We start from the raw sequence: 22,912 nt of genomic DNA, 5'->3' as shown, positions 1-22,912 counted from the left end.
AACAAGTTTGTGTACTTTTTGGTAGGAGATTTATAGCAGAGACCACTTTTACCATGCATCTTAGAAACAAAAATATGAGAATTTATGCATAAATACAAGATAATCACAAAATTTATGAATTGGCATAGTTTGCCATTAACTGACAGGTATAACTGATCCATAGTCATTATATTTTCAAGTAGATAATTTTTTTATCTTTCTGATTTTAAAAGTAACAAGTAATTGTAAAAATCAGAAATGTATACATATATAAAGAAGAAAATTAAAACCCTTATACCAGAAAAACTACTATTGAGATTTTTGGTGTATTTCCTTCCGGTCTTTCCTATGTGCACACAATTCTAAATTTAATAGAATTTTATAAAATTGGGACTATGTATACAGTTTAGGCTATATATACAGTTTGATAACCTAGTTAAAGGTTAAAATTGTTAAAATTGAAAAATTGAACTTTAAAATTGTTAAAATTGAACTTTAAAAAATGCTATTTATACATTTATATGCCTTCTTTTGTGAACTGTTTATTTTTTCCCTATTTTTATATTGATGAAATAATGTCAGGGCTTATGACTGTTTGCTCATACATAAATAGAAAACGTTTTCAGGAAGAGCATTTAAGTTGGGTAGTATTTTTACTTAATGAGTTTCTCTTGTTTTATGTCACATTTTAAATCATTTTTCTTCTTTCAAGATATGCTGTGATAGCATTTGGATGTGCTAGCTGTCCAAAATTAACTTGTGGGCGAGAAGGCTGTGGAACAGAGTTTTGCTACCACTGTAAACAGATTTGGCACCCCAACCAGACCTGTGATGCTGCTCGACAAGAAAGAGCCCAGAGTTTACGTCTGAGAACCATACGTTCTTCATCCATCAGTTATAGTCAAGAGTCTGGAGCAGCAGGTATTTATGTCTAACTTTTTCAATAAAATATTTGACACATACAGAACACTAGTTATTTTAAATAAAAAATAGAATACAGGGTTGGACAATTAAGTTCGCGAACTCACGTAGAAAAAGTGCTGCATACCTCATTGCTGAATATCACTACGGTCACCTTCCAAGTACTCCCCTTGGAAGCTATGCACCAACGCCAGCACCTAGTCCACCCTTCAAAGCAATCTTGGAACTCTTTTTCTGGAATGGCATTTAGAGCTGTCATTGTATTACCCTTGATGTCCTGAATGTCATCAAAATGTCTTCCTTTCAATATTTCCTTTATCTTCTCATAAAGAAAGAAGTCATTGGGGGCCATATCAGGTGAGTAGGGAGGGTGTTCCAATACAGTTATTTGTTTACTGGCTAAAAACTCCTTCACAGACAGTGTTGTGAGCTGGTGCATTGCCGTGATGCAAGAACCATGAATTGTTGGCAAAAAGTTCAGGTTGTTTTCATCTAACTTTGTCATGCAGCTGTTTCAGCACTTCCAAATAGTAAACTTGGTTAAATTAACTGTTTGTCCAGTTGATACAAATTCATAATGAATAATCCCTCTGATATCAAAAAAGGTTAGTAACATCATTGCAACAAGTTCCCGAACTTGTTAGACCTCGTATTTAGTTCCTGTTATCACCTGTTCTCCTTTCAGTTTTCAAGTGTTTTATATATTTAGCATTCATGTCCCAGAAGCACTCATTCTATCCTGTGGAAGAAAGTAGTATTGACATTGGAAAGATTTTATTGTTAAAGAAAAAGGAAGTGTCATGATGACTTAATAACTGATAGCCGAAGATGGTCCAAAACTGTTGTTTATAAAGGTGTTTTATACAAAGCTTAGCAAATATTTTTAATATTAATTTCAAATATATTACTTTTTGATTATTTCTAATTTTACAACTATCACAAAGTTACAGATTTAAAACAGTAATTTTGGAATCCTTTTCACTTACATACTTTGTGAAATACATTTTTTTTTTTAGTAGTTTCAGGTATACAAAACAATGCAATAGTTAGACATTTGCACTCCTCACAAAGTGATACCCGCCCCCAATCTGCTACCGGTCTGGCATCGTATATAGCTGTTACAATTCCATTGACTGTATTCCCTATGCTTTACTCCACATCCCGTGAGTCTATACATATATATTTAATTATAGTTGACATTCAGTATTATTCAACTTCAGCTTCAGCTGTATAGCGCAGTAGTCAGGCTTCTACAGTTTGTGAGGTGGTTTCCCTAGTAAATCTAATATCCATCTGGCACCCTTCATATCTTTACAACATTATCAATTATATTCCTCAAAGTGAAATACATTTTTTATTTATAGATGTCTCATCCAATTCCAGGATCAAGGATTCAAAATCATACCTCAGTGGGGAGGACACTAAGAACTTGGTGTCTTTGGCTAGCAGTTTAAAAATTACCTGGGGATCTATATGTGAGCAATGAATGTATGCATCTCATAAGTCTCAAAAATTAGAAACAAAATTCTGAATATTCTATTTTTTGAGTAAATTCAAAAAGTTAATGTTTTATTTATAGAATTATTTTTATTGAGATTTCAATCAGTTTTAGAAATATTCTCATTTTTCTCACTGGTTGTAAAGGGGAAAAACTTGGAAAAAATGGAAAATTTTCAAGAAAGTAATTTATATTTCTACCAGCAATGTATTGAGGTAATCATGTACTTTATGCTATTAGAAAAAAAGTCTTATTCCAAACAAAGAAGCAAAACTTCGTAGAAAAAGACAACAATTTAGTGGTTACCAGAGAGTAAGGGAGGAAGGAGGTTGATAGAAGAGTATGAAGGGGGTCAAATATATAGTGATGGAAGGAAAATCTGGGTGGTGAGCACGCAATGTGATGTATAGCTGATGTATTATAGAAATGTACATTTGAAACCTATGTAATTTTACTAACCAATGTCACCCCAATAAACTTTTTTCAAAACAGAAAAAAAAAGTCTTATTCAACATGTAATGTTGAACTTAAAATTAAATTACGTTCAACATTTAATACTTTGTATAATATGGATTTTCATGCTTGTTTGCTGATTGACTTGTTTCTGTTTCCTAAAGATTTGGGGTGATAGTATCTTTTGATGTAATCTATAAAAAAAATTAAAATCTTGGCTTCTCACTGACTTGTGGGAAAAAAAGGGGAAAGCGATGTGCCATCTAAAATGGTTTTTTTAATCCCTGTTATTCCAGATACCTTGGTATTTTGTGTCTCCCATTATCATGATACATTGAAAAATTAACTTGCACTTTTAATAATGATTCGTACAATAATAATAATTAGGTGGCTATTTCTTTTGAATCAGTCACCTGAAGATAACTAAGTGTGCTTAATCATGTGATATGTTAAATAATTTATATTATGGTTATATTTGTCTTTAACCTGTGACAGTATTGCATGTACATGAGACTCTTACAGCTACTAGGGATTTTATGCACTTGGAGTTACGTTTTAAAGGAACCACATATTTTTCTTTTCTATTTTACCATGTTTTCCCTTCTTCATAAAAATATGTTAAATTGGCTCCCTTCCCCCACCTCTATCCCCTATAGCTACCACCCTAAGAGATAACCACTGATAACATTTGTTATAAGTCCTTATTGTTAATGTGATGAGGGTAGGGGCACGGGAGGTTTAAAACAAATTTTGAGAACATAGTGTTTTGTAGCCTGTTATTTTTTTCTTAACATGACAATGGCCCACACTTTAACAGTAATACAAATATACTAATCAAAAAAGACAAAAGCCTTATCAAACTCTTTACATAGGAATGGCAAACCTTTTTTTAGTATAAAAGACCTGTGGATTAATTGATGCTTGGTGAATGGGGTATCAATTCACCATCTAATCAGGAAAACAATTTTATTTAGGATTTTTGCATTTTGAGAATATTTTGAGAGCAATATGCCATATACTGTGTTTCCCTGAAAATAAGACGTAGCCGGACAATCAGCTCCAATGCATCTTTTGGAGCAAAAATTAAAATAAAACCCGGTCTTATTTTACTATAATATAAGCCCGGGTCTTATATTAATTTTTGCTCCAAAAGACACATTAGAGCTGACTGTCCAGCTAGGTCTTATTTTCAGTAATGTGCATAAGTAAATTTTTTTCTAATTTGTGTTTAAAGCAGAGACAAAGCAGACAAAACAGCCTTTTGTAGATAAATAAGTATACCGAGAGTGCAAACATGTGGGCACAGGTATATCAGAAATACATTGCTTATGGTGTTAATTCTCTAACATGTAATCTTAACATATTAAGAGGCTGTTTTGTGTTTTTAGGACCATAAAAATAAATGGGGATGGCACCTTTCAGTTTGTTCTGAAGATTGCATGTATCAGAGCCAAAGCCTGATTCTTTTTCTCTAATTGGATGGTTCTAATTGGGATATTTATGACTTGAGTATATTCTAGAATGAGGAAGTTTATCAATTAATATGCCTCTTAAACAAATTATATTAGCATTTCTTTAATGTGAAGTACTAGATGTTATATCAGTTATAAAAGTCAGCTTATTTTTCACTTATTGCCTCAATGTTAACAAATTATTAACACAGACTTTATGTTCTTTGGATTATTTAAATCATGACTTATGGATATTTTTAGTTTTTATATTCTAGTAATTATCATTTGTCTTGATCTGGCTGCATAGTTATCAGTTTGCTCAAAATTGCTTGAATCATTAACACTAATTGTGAGCATTGACCAGTTCATAAGGTAAAAAACACTTTTGGCCCTAAAAGGAGCATTAAAGGAAACCTGAATTCAGTAATAAATCACAGGTAAAATCTGACTGTAAAACTTATAGAAAGGAAAATAGAATATAGCTTAATGCTTGTATGTAATAAATTGGAACAAATACTTGAATTCAGAGGCAAGCACTATACATTTTTTTTCTTAACTGTCTATGTGTAGTTAGGAAATATAGCTGACTAGTAGTAACAGTACAGTAATTACTGGTTGCTATTTAAATAGATGCCAAAGTTCAAAATAGTTATATAATTTGAGGTAACTTACGCTGTGTCAGTGATTCCTAATGTACCCACTTGATTTTAACTTGGCGATTTTGTGTATTGTAACCATATTATATACAAGGAACATACAACAACAGCATTTCAATAAATGAATAAAAAGGTCAAAGATAACAAATGGAAAACAGTCATGAGCATAACCAACAGATGGTTATTTTAATTCGGAAACTGTGTTTTCCATCATTTAAATGTTTATAACTATATAACCCTTCCTTAACCTCTTACCTCCTCCCTTTTATTCTGGGTACTGATTCTTTGTGAGACCCATCTATCTATTATATGAACTAAAATACGAGGAAAAGGCTACTTTTATAAAGATGTCTGTATTTTTACAGTGCCTATAGTTGATGTTACTAGGAAGAGAGAAGTAAACTCATAGTGCTTTATATATCTAGTACCTCAGATTAATATCAGATTGTCACTTGGTATTAGTGTTCATTCACTAAAGGAATAGCATATATCATATCTAGCATTTTAATTAAGTGGGGATGGGTAGAAACATTCTAGACATGAAGTGCCGCTTGGAGAAGTTGGTGCTGTGGGATAGGAACAAAGATAAACTTTATGTAGTTCAGTTTGCCTAGGGCTGTCCTTGGTTCTCTTCTCTCTTTATCATTTTGTTATTCTTTGCTGTCACCGTTCTGCTACTATATTTGAAAATGTTTACAATTTGAAAATTTAATGTAAAATATGTTCCTTTTCTCAGAAGTAAAGAAAAAAATACTTTATATACTAAAAATAGCAGGCGAACGCTATCGATTAACAAACATGTTAAGATTTTTTTGGCAGTGCTACAATTGATTACCAACTTGAAATAGTTAATTTTTTTAGACCAGTTTTATATACTAAGCAGGTCTCTCTATTTTCCTAATAGCTGATGATATAAAGCCATGTCCACGATGTGCTGCTTATATAATAAAGATGAATGATGGGAGCTGTAATCACATGACATGTGCTGTCTGTGGTTGTGAGTTTTGTTGGTTGTGTATGAAAGAAATCTCAGATTTACATTATCTAAGGTAAGTTTATAGAAACAACAATTTATATCTAAATATAATTTTATATTATAAGACAAAAGGACTTTTTTTGAAAAAGTATTATCCTAAGCATTTTTCAACTTGGAATTTATAAGATACTTAAAGGGATCTGTTTTATTCTAGTTACATAAATTTAAAAGGAACCAAATTATTCTGCTAGTTATTTGAGATTAATAATCAAAAATAGGAAACATATTTCTTCTTTTTTGTTTGTTTTTGTTTTGTTTTTTGTTAAATTACAAAGCTAGTGTTTAACACCCCATGTAATTATTCTAGGTTATAAATATTTCCATTTAATTTTCTCATAGATAAGTTACCTCATTTAGGCCAGTGTGAGTTTATGATATAATCAGATAACTGTACACCTAAAACAGGGATAATATAAGTATGTTTTGCATTAATATACTCTGCAAAACTAAGGTTTTGAGCGCTAATGGAGGAATAGGATAGATATTTAACCTGAATCCCATTTATTGATATCCTTTTAATATAATTTATCGTGGTTTTTACCTTGATTCTTTGGCTTTTAATGAACTCAGAATTTAAAGAAAGGAAAATAATTTCTAAGTATGAGAAGGCTTCTTTTATAGTTACTGTCTTACTCTGTGGCAGTAATTTGTTGTGATGTTTTGTAGCAGTTACTTTACATTATAATTTTTTTTCCATTAGTCCATCAGGATGTACTTTCTGGGGGAAGAAACCCTGGAGCCGAAAGAAGAAAATACTGTGGCAGCTGGGAACACTTGTTGGTGCTCCTGTAGGAATTGCTTTAATAGCAGGCATTGCTATCCCTGCAATGATTATTGGCATTCCTGTATATGTGGGCCGCAAGGTAAAATGCATAATTCCTTGTTAGTTCGTTATCTTATGCTCGGTCTTTAGGTTTAGAGTGCAAGATTTTTGCTTTGTCTTTGTTTTGAAAGATTGAGGTCGTTTTTAGTTATCTTCAGTATAAAACAATTTACTATTTTTTCATGAGGTAATACATTTTCAGTGTTTGCCAAGCTCGTATAGATACATAAAAAGTATATTTGCTTTAAAATTATCTAAATCTGAAAACTTGAGTTCATTTGTGTTATAAACCTACTTTTAAGTATAGAGTTCTGAAGGATACACACCTGACATTTTTCTCATGGGTATACCCTTATAAGTCAGTCTATAAAAAGTTAATAGCTAAATAACATATGCCCTCAGGCAAAGACTAGTTAGCCAGTTCTTGAATTATTGCCAACTTCAGTTCAAAGCTTTTTCCCCCTTCAGATTGCTGCTATTAGTAAATATACTGTTGTGTAGATTGTAACAATCTTGTGAAAATCCAAACTCTAAAATTTACCACTGGCCTATGAGGGATGAATTTTACTTCATTAGCTAAGCAAATAATTTTTTTGAAAGATTAAAGGAATAATTTGTAAAGTGGCTAAGTAGTGTGCTGCTGTCTAAATTAAGAGAATCTCAGAATTGAGAGGTAACTTTAGAAATTATCTAATCCCATCCCTGTACCTAAGCAGAACAAAGTATAGGATTTTAAAAAAGGGGGAGGAGGGAGACTAATGTTTGTTGAGCCCTTACTATGTGGTAGGTGTTTTATGTACTATAACTCATTTCAACCTCACAGAATTTTATGTGTTAGAATATTGAGGTTTAGGAAAGTTTATGCAATTTATCTTTAGTTACATAGAAAGAAGCAGAGCTGGGATTTAAACCCAGATGCGCAAAATTTTTATATAGGACCCGTGTGCTAAATTTCAATCTAGCCATTTGGGTACTTCAGTGATGGGGAAACTACCAACTCATAAAGCAGCCCATTTATTGTCAGGTAGCTTTTAATTGTTAGAAAATTTCTTATGTTGAGTTAAAATCTGTTTCTCTTTAAAGTGTTTCATTTAATTCTAGTTCTGACTTTTGGGACCAAAATCAAGGCAAGGCTGATCCTCTTCCGCATAACAGCCAATTTTTTTTATATTCAATGTATATTACTTTCACAGCTGGAAAAATAATACATACTAGTTTTTTAAACTAATTTTGGGACAGAGGACAAACATAGATATTTATGAGCCAAATGTTTATTTCAGAAAGTTGAAGTAACTAAACTTAGATTGTTTAAAGTCCCCAAAATAGTAGCTGATTATATTTTTCATGTAGTTATCCAAAGCCAGGTTTTGCTGAAAACAAAACTGTTTATTTGATACTTAGAAATAGAAGTAGAAGCGAAATAGAGACTGTTGTACTGCACACATCTACAAATAATTTATAGAGGAGAGATTATTTACCTCATTGTTCAAGTCTTCGGTGCAGTTACAAGTCTTTTTTCAAACATGTACTCAAAGTGTTGCAAGTTGATGAATTAGTTTTCTGTTGAAACAGTGTTCTCTGTGGTGTTCAGGGATACAAACCAGCCCAGGAAAACCTATTAAGTTGATAAAGTACCTAAAAGCTGAGCTTTTACTTTGAATAACAAATAGAAAATGAGACACAGAATGGTAAAACAGAAAAAATAAAATTGAACCAGAACTAGTGGGATGTTATGATCACTGTAATTTAGCATTGGTACTTGAGGATGCAAAATTTTCTGGAAGACTCCTTTCTCCTGGCAGCCTGCCTTTGCGAGTCTGCTCCATTGGTTTTTAGTTTTGGCTTTTCTCTGCTTCGGTGCTAACTTTTCCAGGAATGGGAGTGGGGAAGAGCAAGAATTAGTTGCAGTATTGCAGGATAATGAAAGGTATCATACAGATTGCCTCTGTGGACTATTTAGGAAATACAGAGGCCCATTCCCTGGGAACATACAGTCAGTGCTTGGAAACAGGATTCTGACTAGAAACATAAATATTCTTTGTCCCATACATACTTCACCCACCTCCCCACCCAACTGTTTCACAGTATAATATATCCTACAAGACTCACTGTACTTTACAGTCATCAAAATAATCATAAATTTTTTATTAAGCCTCATATGTAATATTGTTTATAAGTCAAGTATTTTATTTTAGAGACAACCTGTACACTTTTGAGGCTGTTTTGAATTTGTCCTGAAACAGAGGGGCAAATGTACTTTATTAGCTTTAAGCCCTTGCAAACCACGAGAACAAAGATACTGAGCTATTTCTCAAAGTTCATGTAATATCTCACAATCTGCTTTCATGGTAATACTAAATTCTGTTTATGAACACCTGAAAAGCACAAAGATGCTAAGTAGATCCAACTCCTGTCTTCTGGCAGCATTGTTTATTTTTCTCTCTCCCTCCACCCCCTCTCTCACTACTTTGAGCTATAAGTGAAAGCCCAGGATTCTGAGTTATTTGGTAATATCTGTCTTCATAAAAAGGAATCTGAGGAAAACAATGATTATATTTAGTGATGTTTGCTTACTAGTACTGCTTTTTGAGGTCAGTTTTTAAAAAAGCGTTGTGGGAACCTCCTGTAGGAACCATTTTCTACCATTTAGGGATGCTTATTTAGAAAGAAACCTGTGGAATGTTAAATTTCTCAAAAGTAATCCTATTAGTCAAACATCCAAACTATGTTGGAAATAATATTTTTAATTCCTTCTTCTTTGTTCAAAACATGATTATACTATTCTTGAATAAGATTGTAAAGACTACTTTTTCTCAAGACTATTTAAAGGTAAACACAAAGTAAAATCTATTAAATCACTATCTTATGTAAGCAAATTATATGTAAGAATATGGTTTAAGAACAGTAGTAATACGTTTACCTTGAATTAGGACACTTAACTATGAAATTGTAAGAGAAATCAGTTTAAACTTCTAGCGAATATAAATTTATTTCATTGAAATTAAGTATGTATTTTTTCTTTAATCTCCCACCTCCATTTTAATTCAAGATTCACAATCGATATGAAGGCAAGGACGTTTCAAAACACAAACGGAATTTGGCTATAGCAGGTGGTGTAACATTGTCTGTAATTGTATCTCCAGTTGTAGCTGCAGTAACTGTCGGTAAGAAAATGCTTTAAAATACCAATTCCCCCAAATTTTATAAAATAAAAGTTTCGTGGAAGGATTTTAAAACACAAAACATTATGATGTTGAGGATAAAAGAGTTATTTTTTTTTTAAATTTAAAGACAATTTAAGCTGAACCTACAGAAAGCCTCTCATTTAGTAACTGTATTGGTTAAAAGTATTATAGACTCTAGCCTTAGAATAGTTGATAAATTACCTGTGGTCTCCCCCCTAATACAGTTTAGAACCCTGGCACTTGAAAAGGTTTACATCTTTTTTTAAATGTGTTTTAAATGTGAGCCTAGAACCTTTGAATTTGCTTGTGTCCCTAAACATCTGAGTAAATCCACTTTTGGCAAGGATTGCAGAACCCTAGCATTTTTCTCCTGTATACTTTCTCTCAAAAAGACTTTTTAAAACTCATGCTTCTATGATTTATTTTTTTGGTTCATAATGACTAATTTATTTCCTCTTTAGGTATTGGTGTTCCTATTATGTTAGCTTATGTTTATGGCGTTGTTCCAATTTCTCTCTGTCGAAGTGGAGGTTGTGGAGTCTCAGCAGGCAATGGAAAAGGAGTCAGGATAGAATTTGATGATGAAAATGATATAAATGTCGGTGGAAATAACACAGCTGTAGGTAAGTCCTTTAAGGAAAGGAAGAAAATTTTTTCCTAATTGTTTAAATGGGGGAGGCTGTAGACAAGTCAGAATTTCCATTGCCCTCCTTTTACTAGGCCTAATAATGTTCATCCAGAGAAGTATTTCTGTGAAGTGGACTACCGAGGAAAGACGAATGGATGCAACAGGGTGGAATAGTTCTAGGTATCTAATCTCCAGTGGAAATATGTCTTAGAAATTCCAGACTTTTAATCTTAAATTTTGCCTAAAACATTACAAATCCTTAAGGAAAGGATATAAAGAGAAATACAGTTCGTAAAAGAAATACAGATGGCAGATGAGTAGAAAATATCTTCAATATAGTGTTATTCAATGAAATATGAATTAGAACAATAACTAGAGAATGAAAAGGCCTGCATAGACTACCAATAGGAGTAAAAGTTAATAAACCTTAAAACATGTACATATTCTATATTCCAGCAATTCTTATTATAGAAATTTGTCTTAGGGAAATAATCAGGCAAATGTGCAAAGATAACATCCACTTTGTTACTTCCTATTGTCTTTTGAATTCACTCCAATCAGATTTTGGACCCCACTACTCCAGAATTTCATCTCTATCACTCCACCAAAGCAGAGTTACCAGTGACCTCCATGTTACCAAATACAGTGGTCATTCTAGGTTTTCATCCTTTTTTTAAAGATTTTTATTAAAATGTAGCTAACATACAATATTATATTAGTTTCAGTGGTACACCATAGTTATTCAACATTTACATACCTAAAGAAGTGATCACCATGATAAATCCAGCAATCATCTGATACTGTACCATGCTATCACAGTGTTATTGACTATGTTCCCTATACTGTATATTACGTCCCTATGACTTACTTGTTTTATACCTGGAAATTTCAACCTCTTATTCCCTTTCACCTTTTTGGCCTTCATCTTAATATAAGAGAATATCTGACATGGTATACTGTGCTTTCCTTCTTGAAACATTTTCTTTATTTGTCTTCTAGAAAACCATTTCTCATCTCATCGTTATCTCCTAGCCACTCCTCAGTCTTCTTTGCTGGTTCATTTTTCCCTCCTAACCTCTAAATTTTGGAGTTTCCCAGGCCTCAGTTCTCAGACTTCTCTTCTTCTCTACATATACTTGCTAGGTAATCTCAGATTAAATAATACATAGACCAACTGCTCTTAAATTTATATCTAAGCTAGAACTCTCCTCTGAACTTCACACTTGTATATCTCTCTCTTTTTTTTACTTTTTTTATTTTATTGTTAAAAGAAAACCCTGACAGAGTAAGATCTAAATATTAGCTTAAGAAGTGATGAGGGTAATTTTTTCAGTTTGCCAAACACTGGAAATGCATGTTGAAATAGACCAATTCACAAGAAACATGGATAAAACCCAACCAATTTAGGGAAAAAAAAAAAAAGTCATTTAAATTTATTCAATAATAAACAATAGAGAAACTGGCAGATTCTCAATTTCTCAAACTTTTATGAAAAAAATTAAAATTTAAAAGTATTTAATTTAGTTAAAGGAAAAGTAAAGCAGTTAAACTACTACTTCTTCCTTTTATAGGATCCTTACCACTGGGAGTGCATGGCTTAGTCCATGAGAGAGCTCAAGTTGATTAGTAATCCTTATTGTGCAAACCTGTTGTTTACTGTATGTGTCACGTTGCATCTCAATTCATTGGTTCGATCAGAGCATCCAGTGGGCTGTATTGCTCCACGCTTTGTGTCGCCAGGGACTCTCCCATCTTGGGCCATCCTGAGTCTGCGTCATCAGCATAAAAATATCCCCACATCATGCTTTCTCCTGACTGGCTTCATTTCACATCTGTTTTCTTTAATCTGCACTTGAATGTCTAATGAGAATTTTAAGTTTAACTTTCTAGAACGAAACTCTTCACTCTAACACCTGTTGGTGTCTCCATCATCCTTGCCTCATTAGGCAGCTTCTCCATTTTTGCTATTGCTTGGCCAAAAATCTTCACTCATGATGACTCCCCCTTTTTCCTTCTGACCCCGTGTCTGATTCATCTGCAAATTCTGCTACTTCCTTCAGTATTTAGCCATAATCCAAGTATTCTCACCTTCTCCACTGCTATTCCATTAGTCTAAGTTACTATCCTCTTTCATGGACTATCATAATAGCCTCTTAACTGACCCATCAGCTTCTCAGTTTCCACTCACTATTCCACAGTGCAGTCATAGTGATACTTCTAAAACATAAAAAATCAGATCATATCTTTCTTATGCTCAAAACTCTCCCAGTTTTTCTAACTGTTCTAGGGGGTGCGGGGGAATTCTGTCCTTATCATGACCCAGAAGACCCCACGTGATCTGTCCCAGGCTGCGTCTCTGAACTCATCTCTTGTCACTTTCCTGTTTTATACTATCCTCCTTGATGTTTTCAAGGATGTCGAGCACACTTCCACTTCTAGGCTTTTAAACTTGCAGTTCCCTCTGCCTGGAATACTCTTCCCCCAGATAATTTCATGGCTCCTTCACTTCCTTTGAGTCTCTACAAGGGTTACTTTATCCCAGAGGCCTTCTTCAATCACATTATAGAAAAGCACATGGCATGCACATATACTTCGCATCGCTCTCACTGTCTTTTACTTCCTCCCCTTTACTTGGAGTTATTTTTTCTCATAGCATTTATTACCATATAATTTTATTTATTGCTTTCCCCAACTAGAATGTAAGATTCTTGAGGGCAGAATGTATGTCCCCAGTACTTAGAACAGTGTGGTATGTAATAGGAACCCAAATATTGGAGCAAATAAATGAGTCCTTCAATACAAAGCATTACTGTACTTGGAATATAGTGGTATCAGATCTTGTAATAGCTTGTAGACAGTTGGAACCATGGACTATATCTAGAAATCAACTTTGGCCCATTCTTATTGACCGAGAGAATAATAAACTCTTTAAATGACATTGTTACTGAAAACTGTCGCATAATTTTCCTCCAAAGTTAGCTAAATCTTTCAGCAATCACGTTTTTATAGAATTCCTAAAGCTTCTAGATTTTTTAAAAAATAGTGATCATCTAAAACTGAAGGCTAGTCCTTAATCCAGCTTTACTCTCTGAAATATTTCCCTTTATTCTTACCCCATAGTTATATGTCCCTGACTCCAGACATTTTTTCTGTTCCTGTGTATGTTTTTATACTTTATATGATAAAATGCCCTATCTGAAATCATGGAGGAATTTAAGAAGAGGGACATTAATACTTGTACTTATTTAATGTCTTTGAAATATTTGCATTTAGACACAACTTCAGTAGCAGAAGCAAGACAGAACCCTAGCATAGGGGAAGGAAGTGTTGGTGGTCTGACTGGCAGTTTGAGTGCAAGTGGGAGCCACATGGATCGAATAGGAGCCATTCGAGACAATCTGAGTGAAACAGCCAGCACCATGGCACTAGCTGGAGCCAGTATCACGGGGAGTCTGTCAGGAAGTGCCATGGTAAACTGTTTTAATAGGTAAGAAAAATGTGCTTTGTTTTGTTTTGTTTTGTTTTGGTCTTTTGTTAACTACAAATTACTGATTTGATGAGGAGAATTTTGAGCATGATGATTACATATAACCCTACTGTGTCAGGGTTGAAGACAGTAATGTTAAAAAAATGAAATTTAGTGGCAAACAGTGAGTAAGGAGATTTTTACTTGTTTGGATTTTCTGTCACAGTATACCCATGATGCAGTAAAATCCAAATTTAAGGCGTAACATTCTGCCTGTTTTTTCACTGCACTTGTCAGATTTTATGTTTGAACCAATGCTGGAGCTGCTTCAGTAGACATAGTAAAGGCAGTGCTTAAGCCTGGACCTTACCTCTGGAGGTGCAACAGCTGGATGTTAGGAAATGAGGCATTGGTTGAGCCCTGGGGGAGGAGGTAGAGTCAGGATATCCGGGAATGCATGAACTGAAGCCAGGGTGATCTGCCTGGTTCCTTTTATGTATTAATGGTTATTTCATTCTCACCAAGTCTATTACCAACAGTCACTATTCTTTACCTTTGTTTATTAGCTTTTTTTTTTCTTTTTGTAACATAGGGGAGAGTACATGAATTAAAAGAGAAATTGGTCAGATTTATTTTTAGGTAGTTTGCTTTTAAACACAAAACTCGTAAGTTATACTGGTACATATTATTATGTCTTTTTAAAAGACTCAAGTGTTAAATTTATAGAACCGCTTTTAATATGCCCAGGATTTTTTGATTCACTGATCTGTCATATAGAATGGTTTTTAACGTATTTGGATATTGTATTTTGCATTGAACATGGCAGGCAAAGTGCCACATCCTGAGTGAAAGTAATGGAGCATATTTAAGTTAAAATCCTTTATATCTCTTTGTGTTATTCTGTTGCTACCTTACTTGGAAAACAGCTAATTTCCCACATTTTATTTGGATGGTTCTTACTCTTCAGTGTGCTGTAGTAGAATTAGAATAATTAAATAAAAAGAAACTAAAAAAAAAAATGTTTATAGTTGTTTCTAAATAGCTTCTTATTACTAGGGTCCTTAACTGAATTATTTAAAGATACATATTATAGTAGTGCTGATAGTATATGTATTTTCAGTTTTTATCAGATATCCCCCTCTTTTAGGTTGGAAGTACAAGCAGATGTCCAGAAAGAGCGGTGCAGTCTAAGTGGAGAATCTGGCACGGTCAGCTTGGGGACAGTTAGTGATAATGCCAGCACCAAAGCAATGGCAGGATCCATTCTGAATTCCTACATCCCATTGGACAAGTAAGGAATTATCCCTATCATTAGGCAAAATTATCGTGAATAATGGTTATCAACTGTTAGGTTCTCTGGGAAAAGAAAATGGTGAGATGATCAGAATAGGCAAATCCATAGATACAGAAAGTAGATTAGTGGTTGCCAGGGGTTGCAAGGTGGGAAGAATGGGAACTAATTGCTAATGGGTATAAAGTTTCTTTGGGAGATGATAGAAATGTTCTGAAGTTAGGTAGTGATGATGGTTGCACAACTCTGAATATATGAAAAACCACTGAATTGTACCGTTTAAACAGGTAAATTTGTAGCTGCTCCTGTTTTTTTTTTAATTGAAGCATTATTATAGTCTTTTTTATTTCAAGCAGTTGTTTTTAATAGAATGTATCCTGAGTTAATTTGTTCTGATAGCTTTTATATAGTCTTTGAATTTTTCACACAGAAACGCTTCCCCATTTGTTGTCATCTGAATAAAAATAAGGAAGTTAGAAATTTATATTTGTTACTCTTATGTTCCAGAGAAGGCAACAGTATGGAGGTGCAAGTAGATATTGAATCAAAGCCATCCAAATTCAGGCACAACAGTGGAAGCAGTAGTGTGGAGGATGGCAGTGCCCCCCGAAGTCACCAGGGTGGTTCATCCAGTGGCTTGCCTGAAGGTAAATCCAGTGCCACCAAGTGGTCCAAAGAAACAACAGCAGGAAAGAAATCAAAAAGTGGTAAATTGAGGAAAAAGAGTAACATGAAGATAAATGAGACCAGAGAGGATATGGATGCACAGTTGTTAGAACAACAAAGCACGAACTCAAGCGAATTTGAGGCTCCATCTCTCAGTGACAGTATGCCATCTGTAGCAGATTCTCACTCTAGTCATTTTTCTGAATTCAGTTGTTCTGACCTAGAAAGTATGAAAACTTCTTGTAGCCATGGTTCCAATGATTATCATACCCGCTTTGCTACTGTTAATATTCTTCCTGAGGTAGAAAATGACCGTCTGGAAAATTCCCCACATCAGTGTAGCATTTCTGTGCTTACCAAAACTGCTTCATGTTCAGAAGTTCCACAGGTGAATCATATTGCTGAAGAACATAGTAACAATGGAATAAAACCCAATGTTGATTTATATTTTGGTGATGCACTAAAAGAAACAAATAACAACCACTCACAACAGACAATGGAATTAAAAGTTGCAATTCAGACTGAAATTTAGGCCTATAAATGCTGCAAAATAGTTACCACTGAACAACCTTGTTTGGAGCTGGTTGAAATATATGTGATTAAGTTTCAAGTTACCAGTAAATGCCGGGTTACGTAATCATAACGCAGATATATTTTCTGTGTTCAGCAAAGCATTGTGTTTCATGTGGATCTTAATTACCAAACTATGAAATGAAGGCTTTAAAAGTGCATTATTGTAAGGACAACAGTTCTTCACAGAAGTATGTTTTGTGCATTTGCCACAAAACATTGCTTGAAGCACATACTTGTGTATTTAGATAGAAATTTGGCTTAATTTATAATCAATATAAAATACTAATGCAGTTCTACAGCATTCTTATGAAGAAAACTTGAGGCTTAGGTTTAAGTGGTTAGTGACATTTTATTGAAACCACTAAGGGATACTGTTTAAAGAACCTTGCAGGTTACTCTTAGTATATGATATTCTTTGTAACATTTCATAACTGGGCATAAATTTAATTTTTTCCTTCATATGCGATGTTGATATGTAAAGCTTCATGCAGCCCACATGCTACCACTTGGATACTTAGACACTTTGAGCAAGATTGTGGCAGTTTTTGCACAACTTTGAAATAGAAATACCTGGTACTCTACATATCTTATGTGTTGTTAATGCCATCTTAGAAAAAATGTATGAAGATAGGTAATTAAGTATATTGACAGCGCCAAATAAGATATATAAAACTCCAAGACAAAATTCCATTCACTTATAAGTATTACAAAAAAAGTCATCTTTCACTAAGTGGAAGCTTGCACCCCATTGATTCGTGGTGCCTTTGGTATAGACTGGATTTTAAGGGTCTAGTTGTTTGAGGATTTTGTATTATTTTCCATAATGTTCTCTCTAGCCACTTTGGATTGTGTAGAAAAACACAGGATAGGTAAACATAAATATGATTAATAATAGCAATGCTGAGAAAGTATTAGCCTACCAAAGACACACTCAGGCTTTAGTGAATAACTTTACATAACCTCAGTTTTTAACACATGCGTATCTTCTCCAATCATGAAATCAAAGTACGGTGCAGAGTTTGTACCAAGTACTAAGGAGGGGTTCACGTGTGACTGGCTTTATTTCCTTTTACTTCTGTTTATGGAAGATGTGCACCTGACATAAACAGAAGTTGGCCAAAATACTGCCTGTACTGTTGAATTCCTATATAACTCATTTAAATAAAACAGGTTAACCTCAATGATAGCAATTAAAATGTTCCATCTTCTGTGTTTCTTTTTAAGTATTACCATTTTGGTGCTATTGAGCATTTTCTTTTGATCAAAAGAAAAATGCTATGGGCTGCGGTCTTCTTCCATCACTTTTTCTCACAGGTCCGTTAATATGCTTATAACACTAGTGCCAGTTATTTTATTTGATAATGCTTATTATGGTATTTGTATATTTGTTTGCATTCCAATTTTGTTCAATAGTGTGTGTAAACTGCATACATGAAATAAATGTAAATACTGATGTATTGCTGCCTTATGGTTTGTGCACAGGCGTTTTTATAAGAATGGGAATGTTCATTTGCTATGTGGTAGTTATTCATAAATATTGCAAGCCAATGAGATGATTCTGCATTTGGTCTCAGCCCAAAAGAAAACATTTGCTGAACTTCTCAACAAACAAGTGTTAGACACTTTTCTTTGTGTCTAATACCTGCCTTTCCTTCAGAAAGAAGCTGCTTTATTCAAAATAATTTCATTTTTTTAGAGTAAATTGTTGGAAAATAAATAGGTCTATCATTAAATTGTGAAGAGATAAGTGTAAGCCTCATCTTTTTTTTTAATGTTTATTGGGGTGACAATTGTTAGTAAAGTTACATAGATTTCAGGTGTACAATTCTGCATTACATCATCTATAAATCCCATTTTGTGTTCACCACCCAGAGTCAGTTCTCCTTCCATCACCATATATTTGACCCCCTTTACCCTCATCTACCACCCCCCACCCCACTTACCCTCTGGTAACCACTAAACTATTGTCTGTGTCTGTGAGTTTTTGTTTCTCATTTGTTTGTCTTGTTCTTTTGTTGTTTTTGGTTCATATACCACATATCAGTGAAATCATATGGTTCTCTGCTTTTTCTGTCTGACTTATTTCGCTTAGCATTTTAATCTCAAAATCCATCCATGTTGTCACAAATGGTCCTATTTCATCTTTTCTTACCGCGGAAGAGTATTCCATTGTGTATATATACCACAACTTCTTTATCCATTCATCTATTGAAGGACATTTTGGTTGTTTCCATGTCTTGGCCACCGTAAATAAAGCTGCAATGAACATTGCAGCACATGTGTCTTTATGGATAAATGTTTTCAGATTTCTGGGGTGGATACCCAGGAGAGGGATTGCTGGGTCATATGGTAATTCTATTCGTAATTTTTTGAGGAACAACCACACTGGCTTCCATAGCAGCTGCACCAGTCTGCATTCCCACCAACAGTGGATGAGGGTTCCTTTTTCTCCACAGCCTCTCCAACACTTGTTACTATTTGTCTTGTTGATGGTACCCATTCTCACTGGGGTGAGGTGATATCTCATTGTGGTTTTTATTTGCATTTCTCTGATGATTAGTGATGTTGAGCATTTTTTCATATGTGTGTTTGCCATTTGTATGTCCTCTTTGGAGAAACATCTCTTCAGATCCTCTGCCCATTTTTCAATTGGGTTGTTTGTTTTTTTGTTGTTGAGTTGCATGAGTTCCTTGTATATTTTGGATATTAGCCCCTTATCGGAGGCACTGTTTGTAAAAATCTTCTCCCATTCAGTTGGTTGCCTCTTTATTTTGTCGATGGTTTCTTTTTCTGTGCAGAAGCTTTTGAGTTTGATATAGTCCCATTCATTTATTTTAGCTCATACTTCCCTTGCCTTTGGAGTCAAATTCATGAAATGCTCTTTGAACCCAAGGTCTATAAGTTTAGTACCTATGTTTTCTTCTATGCAGTTTATTGTTTCAGGTGTTATGCTTAAGTCTTTGATCCATTTTGAATTAATTTTGGTACATGGTGACAGATAGCAGTCCAGTTTCATTCTTTTGCATGTGGCTGTCCAATTCTGCCAGCACCATTTATTGAAGAGGCTGTCTTTTCTCCATTGTATGTTTTTTGCTTCTTTGTCAAAAATTATCTGTCCATATTTATGTGGTTCTATTTCTGAGTTCTCAATTCTATTCCATTGGTCTACGTGTCTGTTTGTCTGCCAATACCATGCTGTTTTGATTATTGTTGCCCTGTAGTACAAGCTAAAGTCTGGGAGTGTGATACCTCTAGCATTGTTCTTTTTAATTAAGATTGCTTTGGCTATTCAGGGTATTTTGTGGTTCCAAACAAATCCGATGATTTTTTGTTCTATTTCTTTAAAAAATGCCATTGGGATTTTGATGGGGATTGCATTAAATCTGTATATTGCTTTGGGTAATACGGCCATTTTAACTATGTTGATTCTTCCAATCCATAAGCACGGAATGTCCTTCCATTTCATTGTGTCTTCAATTTCTTTTAAAAATGTCTTGTAGTTTTCAGCATATAAGTCTTTCACATCCTTGGTTAAGTTTATTACTAGGCATTTTATTCTTTTTGCTGCAATTGCAAAAGGATTTGTTTTTTTGTTTGTTTCTTTTTCTGAGATTTCATTGTTAGTATATAGAAATGCAGTGGATTTTTGTACGTTGATTTTGTAGCCGGCAACTTTACTGTATTCGTTGATTGTTTCTAATAGCTTTTTGGTGGAGTCTTTAGGGTTTTCTATATATAGCATCACGTCATCTGCAAAGAGTGACAATTTAACTTCTTCATTCCCAATTTGGATGCCTTTTATTTCTTTCTCTTGCCTGATTGCTCTGGCGAGGACTTCCAACACTATGTTGAAAAGCGAGGACTTCCAACACTATGTTGAAAAGAAGTGATAGGGGACAGCCCTGTCTTGTTCCTGAACGTAGAGCAAAGGGCTTCATTTTTTCACCGTTAATTAAGAGATTAGCTGAGGGTTTCTCATACATGACCTTTATTATGTTAAGGTATTTTCCTTCTATACCTATTTTATTAAGTGTTTTAATTATAAATGGATGTTGTATCTTGTCAAATGCTTTTTCTGCAACAATTGATATAATCATATGATTTTTGTCCTTTGTTTTGTTTATGTGATGTATCACATTGATGGATTTGCGTATGGTGAACCATCCTTGTGCCCCTGGGATGAACCCCACTTGGTCGTGATGAATAATCTTTTTAATGCATTGTTGCATTCGATTTGCTAGAATTTCGTTTAGGGTTTTTGCATCTGTATTCATCAGAGATATTGGTCTATAGTTCTCTTTTTTTGTGTTGTCCTTACCAGGTTTTGGTATCAGGGTAATGTTGGCCTCATAAAATGAGTTAGGGAGTACTGTCTCTTCTTCAATTTTTTGGAAGAGTTTGAGCAGGATTAGTATTAGATCCCCTTTGAAGGTTTGGTTATAAGCCTCATCTTAACAGAAAAGTAAAAAGATCTTAAAAGACTATTTTAAGAGATTCATTCTACTCTAGCAACATTAGATCATGAAACTAGAGTCATTTGAAATGAAGCTAATGATGGACATTTTGGTTGTTTTCATATCTTAGATATTGTGAATAGTGCTGCAGTAAACATAGGGATGCATATATTTTCAAATTAGTGTTTTGGATTTCTTTTGATAGACAATTGGATAAAGAAACCATGGTACGTTTATACAGTGGAGTATTACTCAGGCATAAAAAAAAGAATGTAGTCTTACCATTTGCAACAACATGGATGGACCTAGAGAACATTATGTTAAGTAAAATAAGTCAGATTGAGAATGAGAAAGACAAATACCATGTGATCTCACTTATATGTGAAATCTAAAGAACAGAATAAACGAACAAAGAAATTCAAGCTAATAATTGTAATCAAACTCTTTCTGTTCTCGTAGCCTCCCTATAAAATGCATAGCTGGTTTTTCTGTTACATAGTTAATACTTCATGAAAATAATCTGTGAACGTGTTGACTGCTTTCTTGACATTTCAGTACAACGCCAAAGATTAAATGGGAAGCTTAATGATTTTAGGAGGAATACAGCAAAGTGGCACTGTGTAAAAACTAGTGTAGTTCAGTTTAGCCTATCTCTTCTCTGGTTGTATCCCCAAACAATATCGCCTCAATCTCACTTTTTAGATGCTCTAAACCTTTCAGCTGGCTTCAGAAGTTTCTTCACATCTCCCAGAAATTCTTCAAACATGGATTAATTTAGGACCAAGCCAGATTCCCCTGGAGCTCAACTCTGGACTAGCCTAGAACGAGAGAACACTCTAGGGTTCAAGATAGGCCTTAACTCACCAGAATCTTTTAAAAACCCTTTGCACTTTGCTTTTTTAAGTTTATTAAGCCCTGTGGGAAAATCACAAGGTAGTGAGAAAGAAGAATACAAAGATAATAATAGTATATACTACTGTTCATTTTGTAGAACACCAGTTTAACTGGATTGTCTTAAAAGTACAAATTCCCAACTTCAGAGCATTGAATTAGTTAGCTTTTTACGTTAAATTTACACAATCCATCACTCCTATTTTCACTGTAAATTGAGTTAATTTATAAATATGTAAGGCTTTCCATAACATATTATCTAGTTAAACAGAAACTTTGATTACCAAGGGATGAAATATATGTTAAAAACTATCAGAGCTATTAATTTCTACATGACATAAGCAAAATACGTAAACTCCTGCTTCTTAGATCACTTTGCCTTTCTATTCACAGTCATCAAGATTCTCAGGGCTACATTTCATATGGTTCCTTTTAATGGGTTTGTTGTTTCATTATTTCCCTTATTAAAGTAAGGGAAATTACTAAAAACCAATATTTACATCTGGTTGGTTTTGAATCCCAAAATAGTGTTCTAAACTTGATGAGAGTTACAGATAGTATTTTGGTAGCCATCATTTAATAGGTGAGTAGTAAAAGGGAGTTTGCAGTTTTGAAATTTAATTCAAATTTAATCACTATATTTCATATTCCAGTCAGAATTTTTGTGATTTCTGCCAATTTATTTATTCATTCAACAAAGTAACAAAGTAGCTCTGGAGATACAGCATTATATCAAATTATTTTTTTTTTTAAATAGATACTCTGGCTTCAATGAGCTTATAATTGGGAGACATAAATAATAAACATATCCATATAGTTTAAAATAATGTCAGATGATGGGTACTGTGCAAAATACCTGGTGAGAGATAAAGTGACTAGAGGTATTGGGTAGTGCTGTTTTATACAGGAAAAATGCAAAGCCTCTCTTCCTAGATGATATT

At 34.0% G+C, this 22,912-nt stretch overlaps 1 protein-coding gene across 3 annotated transcripts in view; it reads left to right on the top strand.

Moving 5' to 3' along the window:
• RNF19A (ring finger protein 19A, RBR E3 ubiquitin protein ligase) overlaps window positions 1-22,912 on the top strand; it is an 82,732-nt gene that overhangs the window by 37,601 nt on the left and 22,219 nt on the right. Inside the window, exons 3-10 of one of the 3 annotated variants that reach the window (XM_033126741.1) lie at window positions 692-900; window positions 5,863-6,007; window positions 6,695-6,857; window positions 9,867-9,981; window positions 10,464-10,625; window positions 13,904-14,117; window positions 15,244-15,387; window positions 15,895-16,034. In XM_033126741.1, the coding sequence (XP_032982632.1) occupies window positions 692-900; window positions 5,863-6,007; window positions 6,695-6,857; window positions 9,867-9,981; window positions 10,464-10,625; window positions 13,904-14,117; window positions 15,244-15,387; window positions 15,895-16,034 (1,292 nt within the window). Of the gene's footprint in view, window positions 1-691; window positions 901-5,862; window positions 6,008-6,694; window positions 6,858-9,866; window positions 9,982-10,463; window positions 10,626-13,903; window positions 14,118-15,243; window positions 15,388-15,894; window positions 18,095-22,912 lie in introns of those variants that run through there. The other 2 variants (XM_033126739.1, XM_033126740.1) reach the window with 2 other exon arrangements.

This window comes from Rhinolophus ferrumequinum, chromosome 14, assembly GCF_004115265.2.
Source record: "Rhinolophus ferrumequinum isolate MPI-CBG mRhiFer1 chromosome 14, mRhiFer1_v1.p, whole genome shotgun sequence".
In the NCBI taxonomy this organism is placed as follows: Eukaryota; Metazoa; Chordata; class Mammalia; order Chiroptera; family Rhinolophidae; genus Rhinolophus; species Rhinolophus ferrumequinum.
The sequence above is the reverse complement of the archived record's forward strand: the minus strand, read 5'-3'. Positions and strand labels throughout refer to the sequence as shown.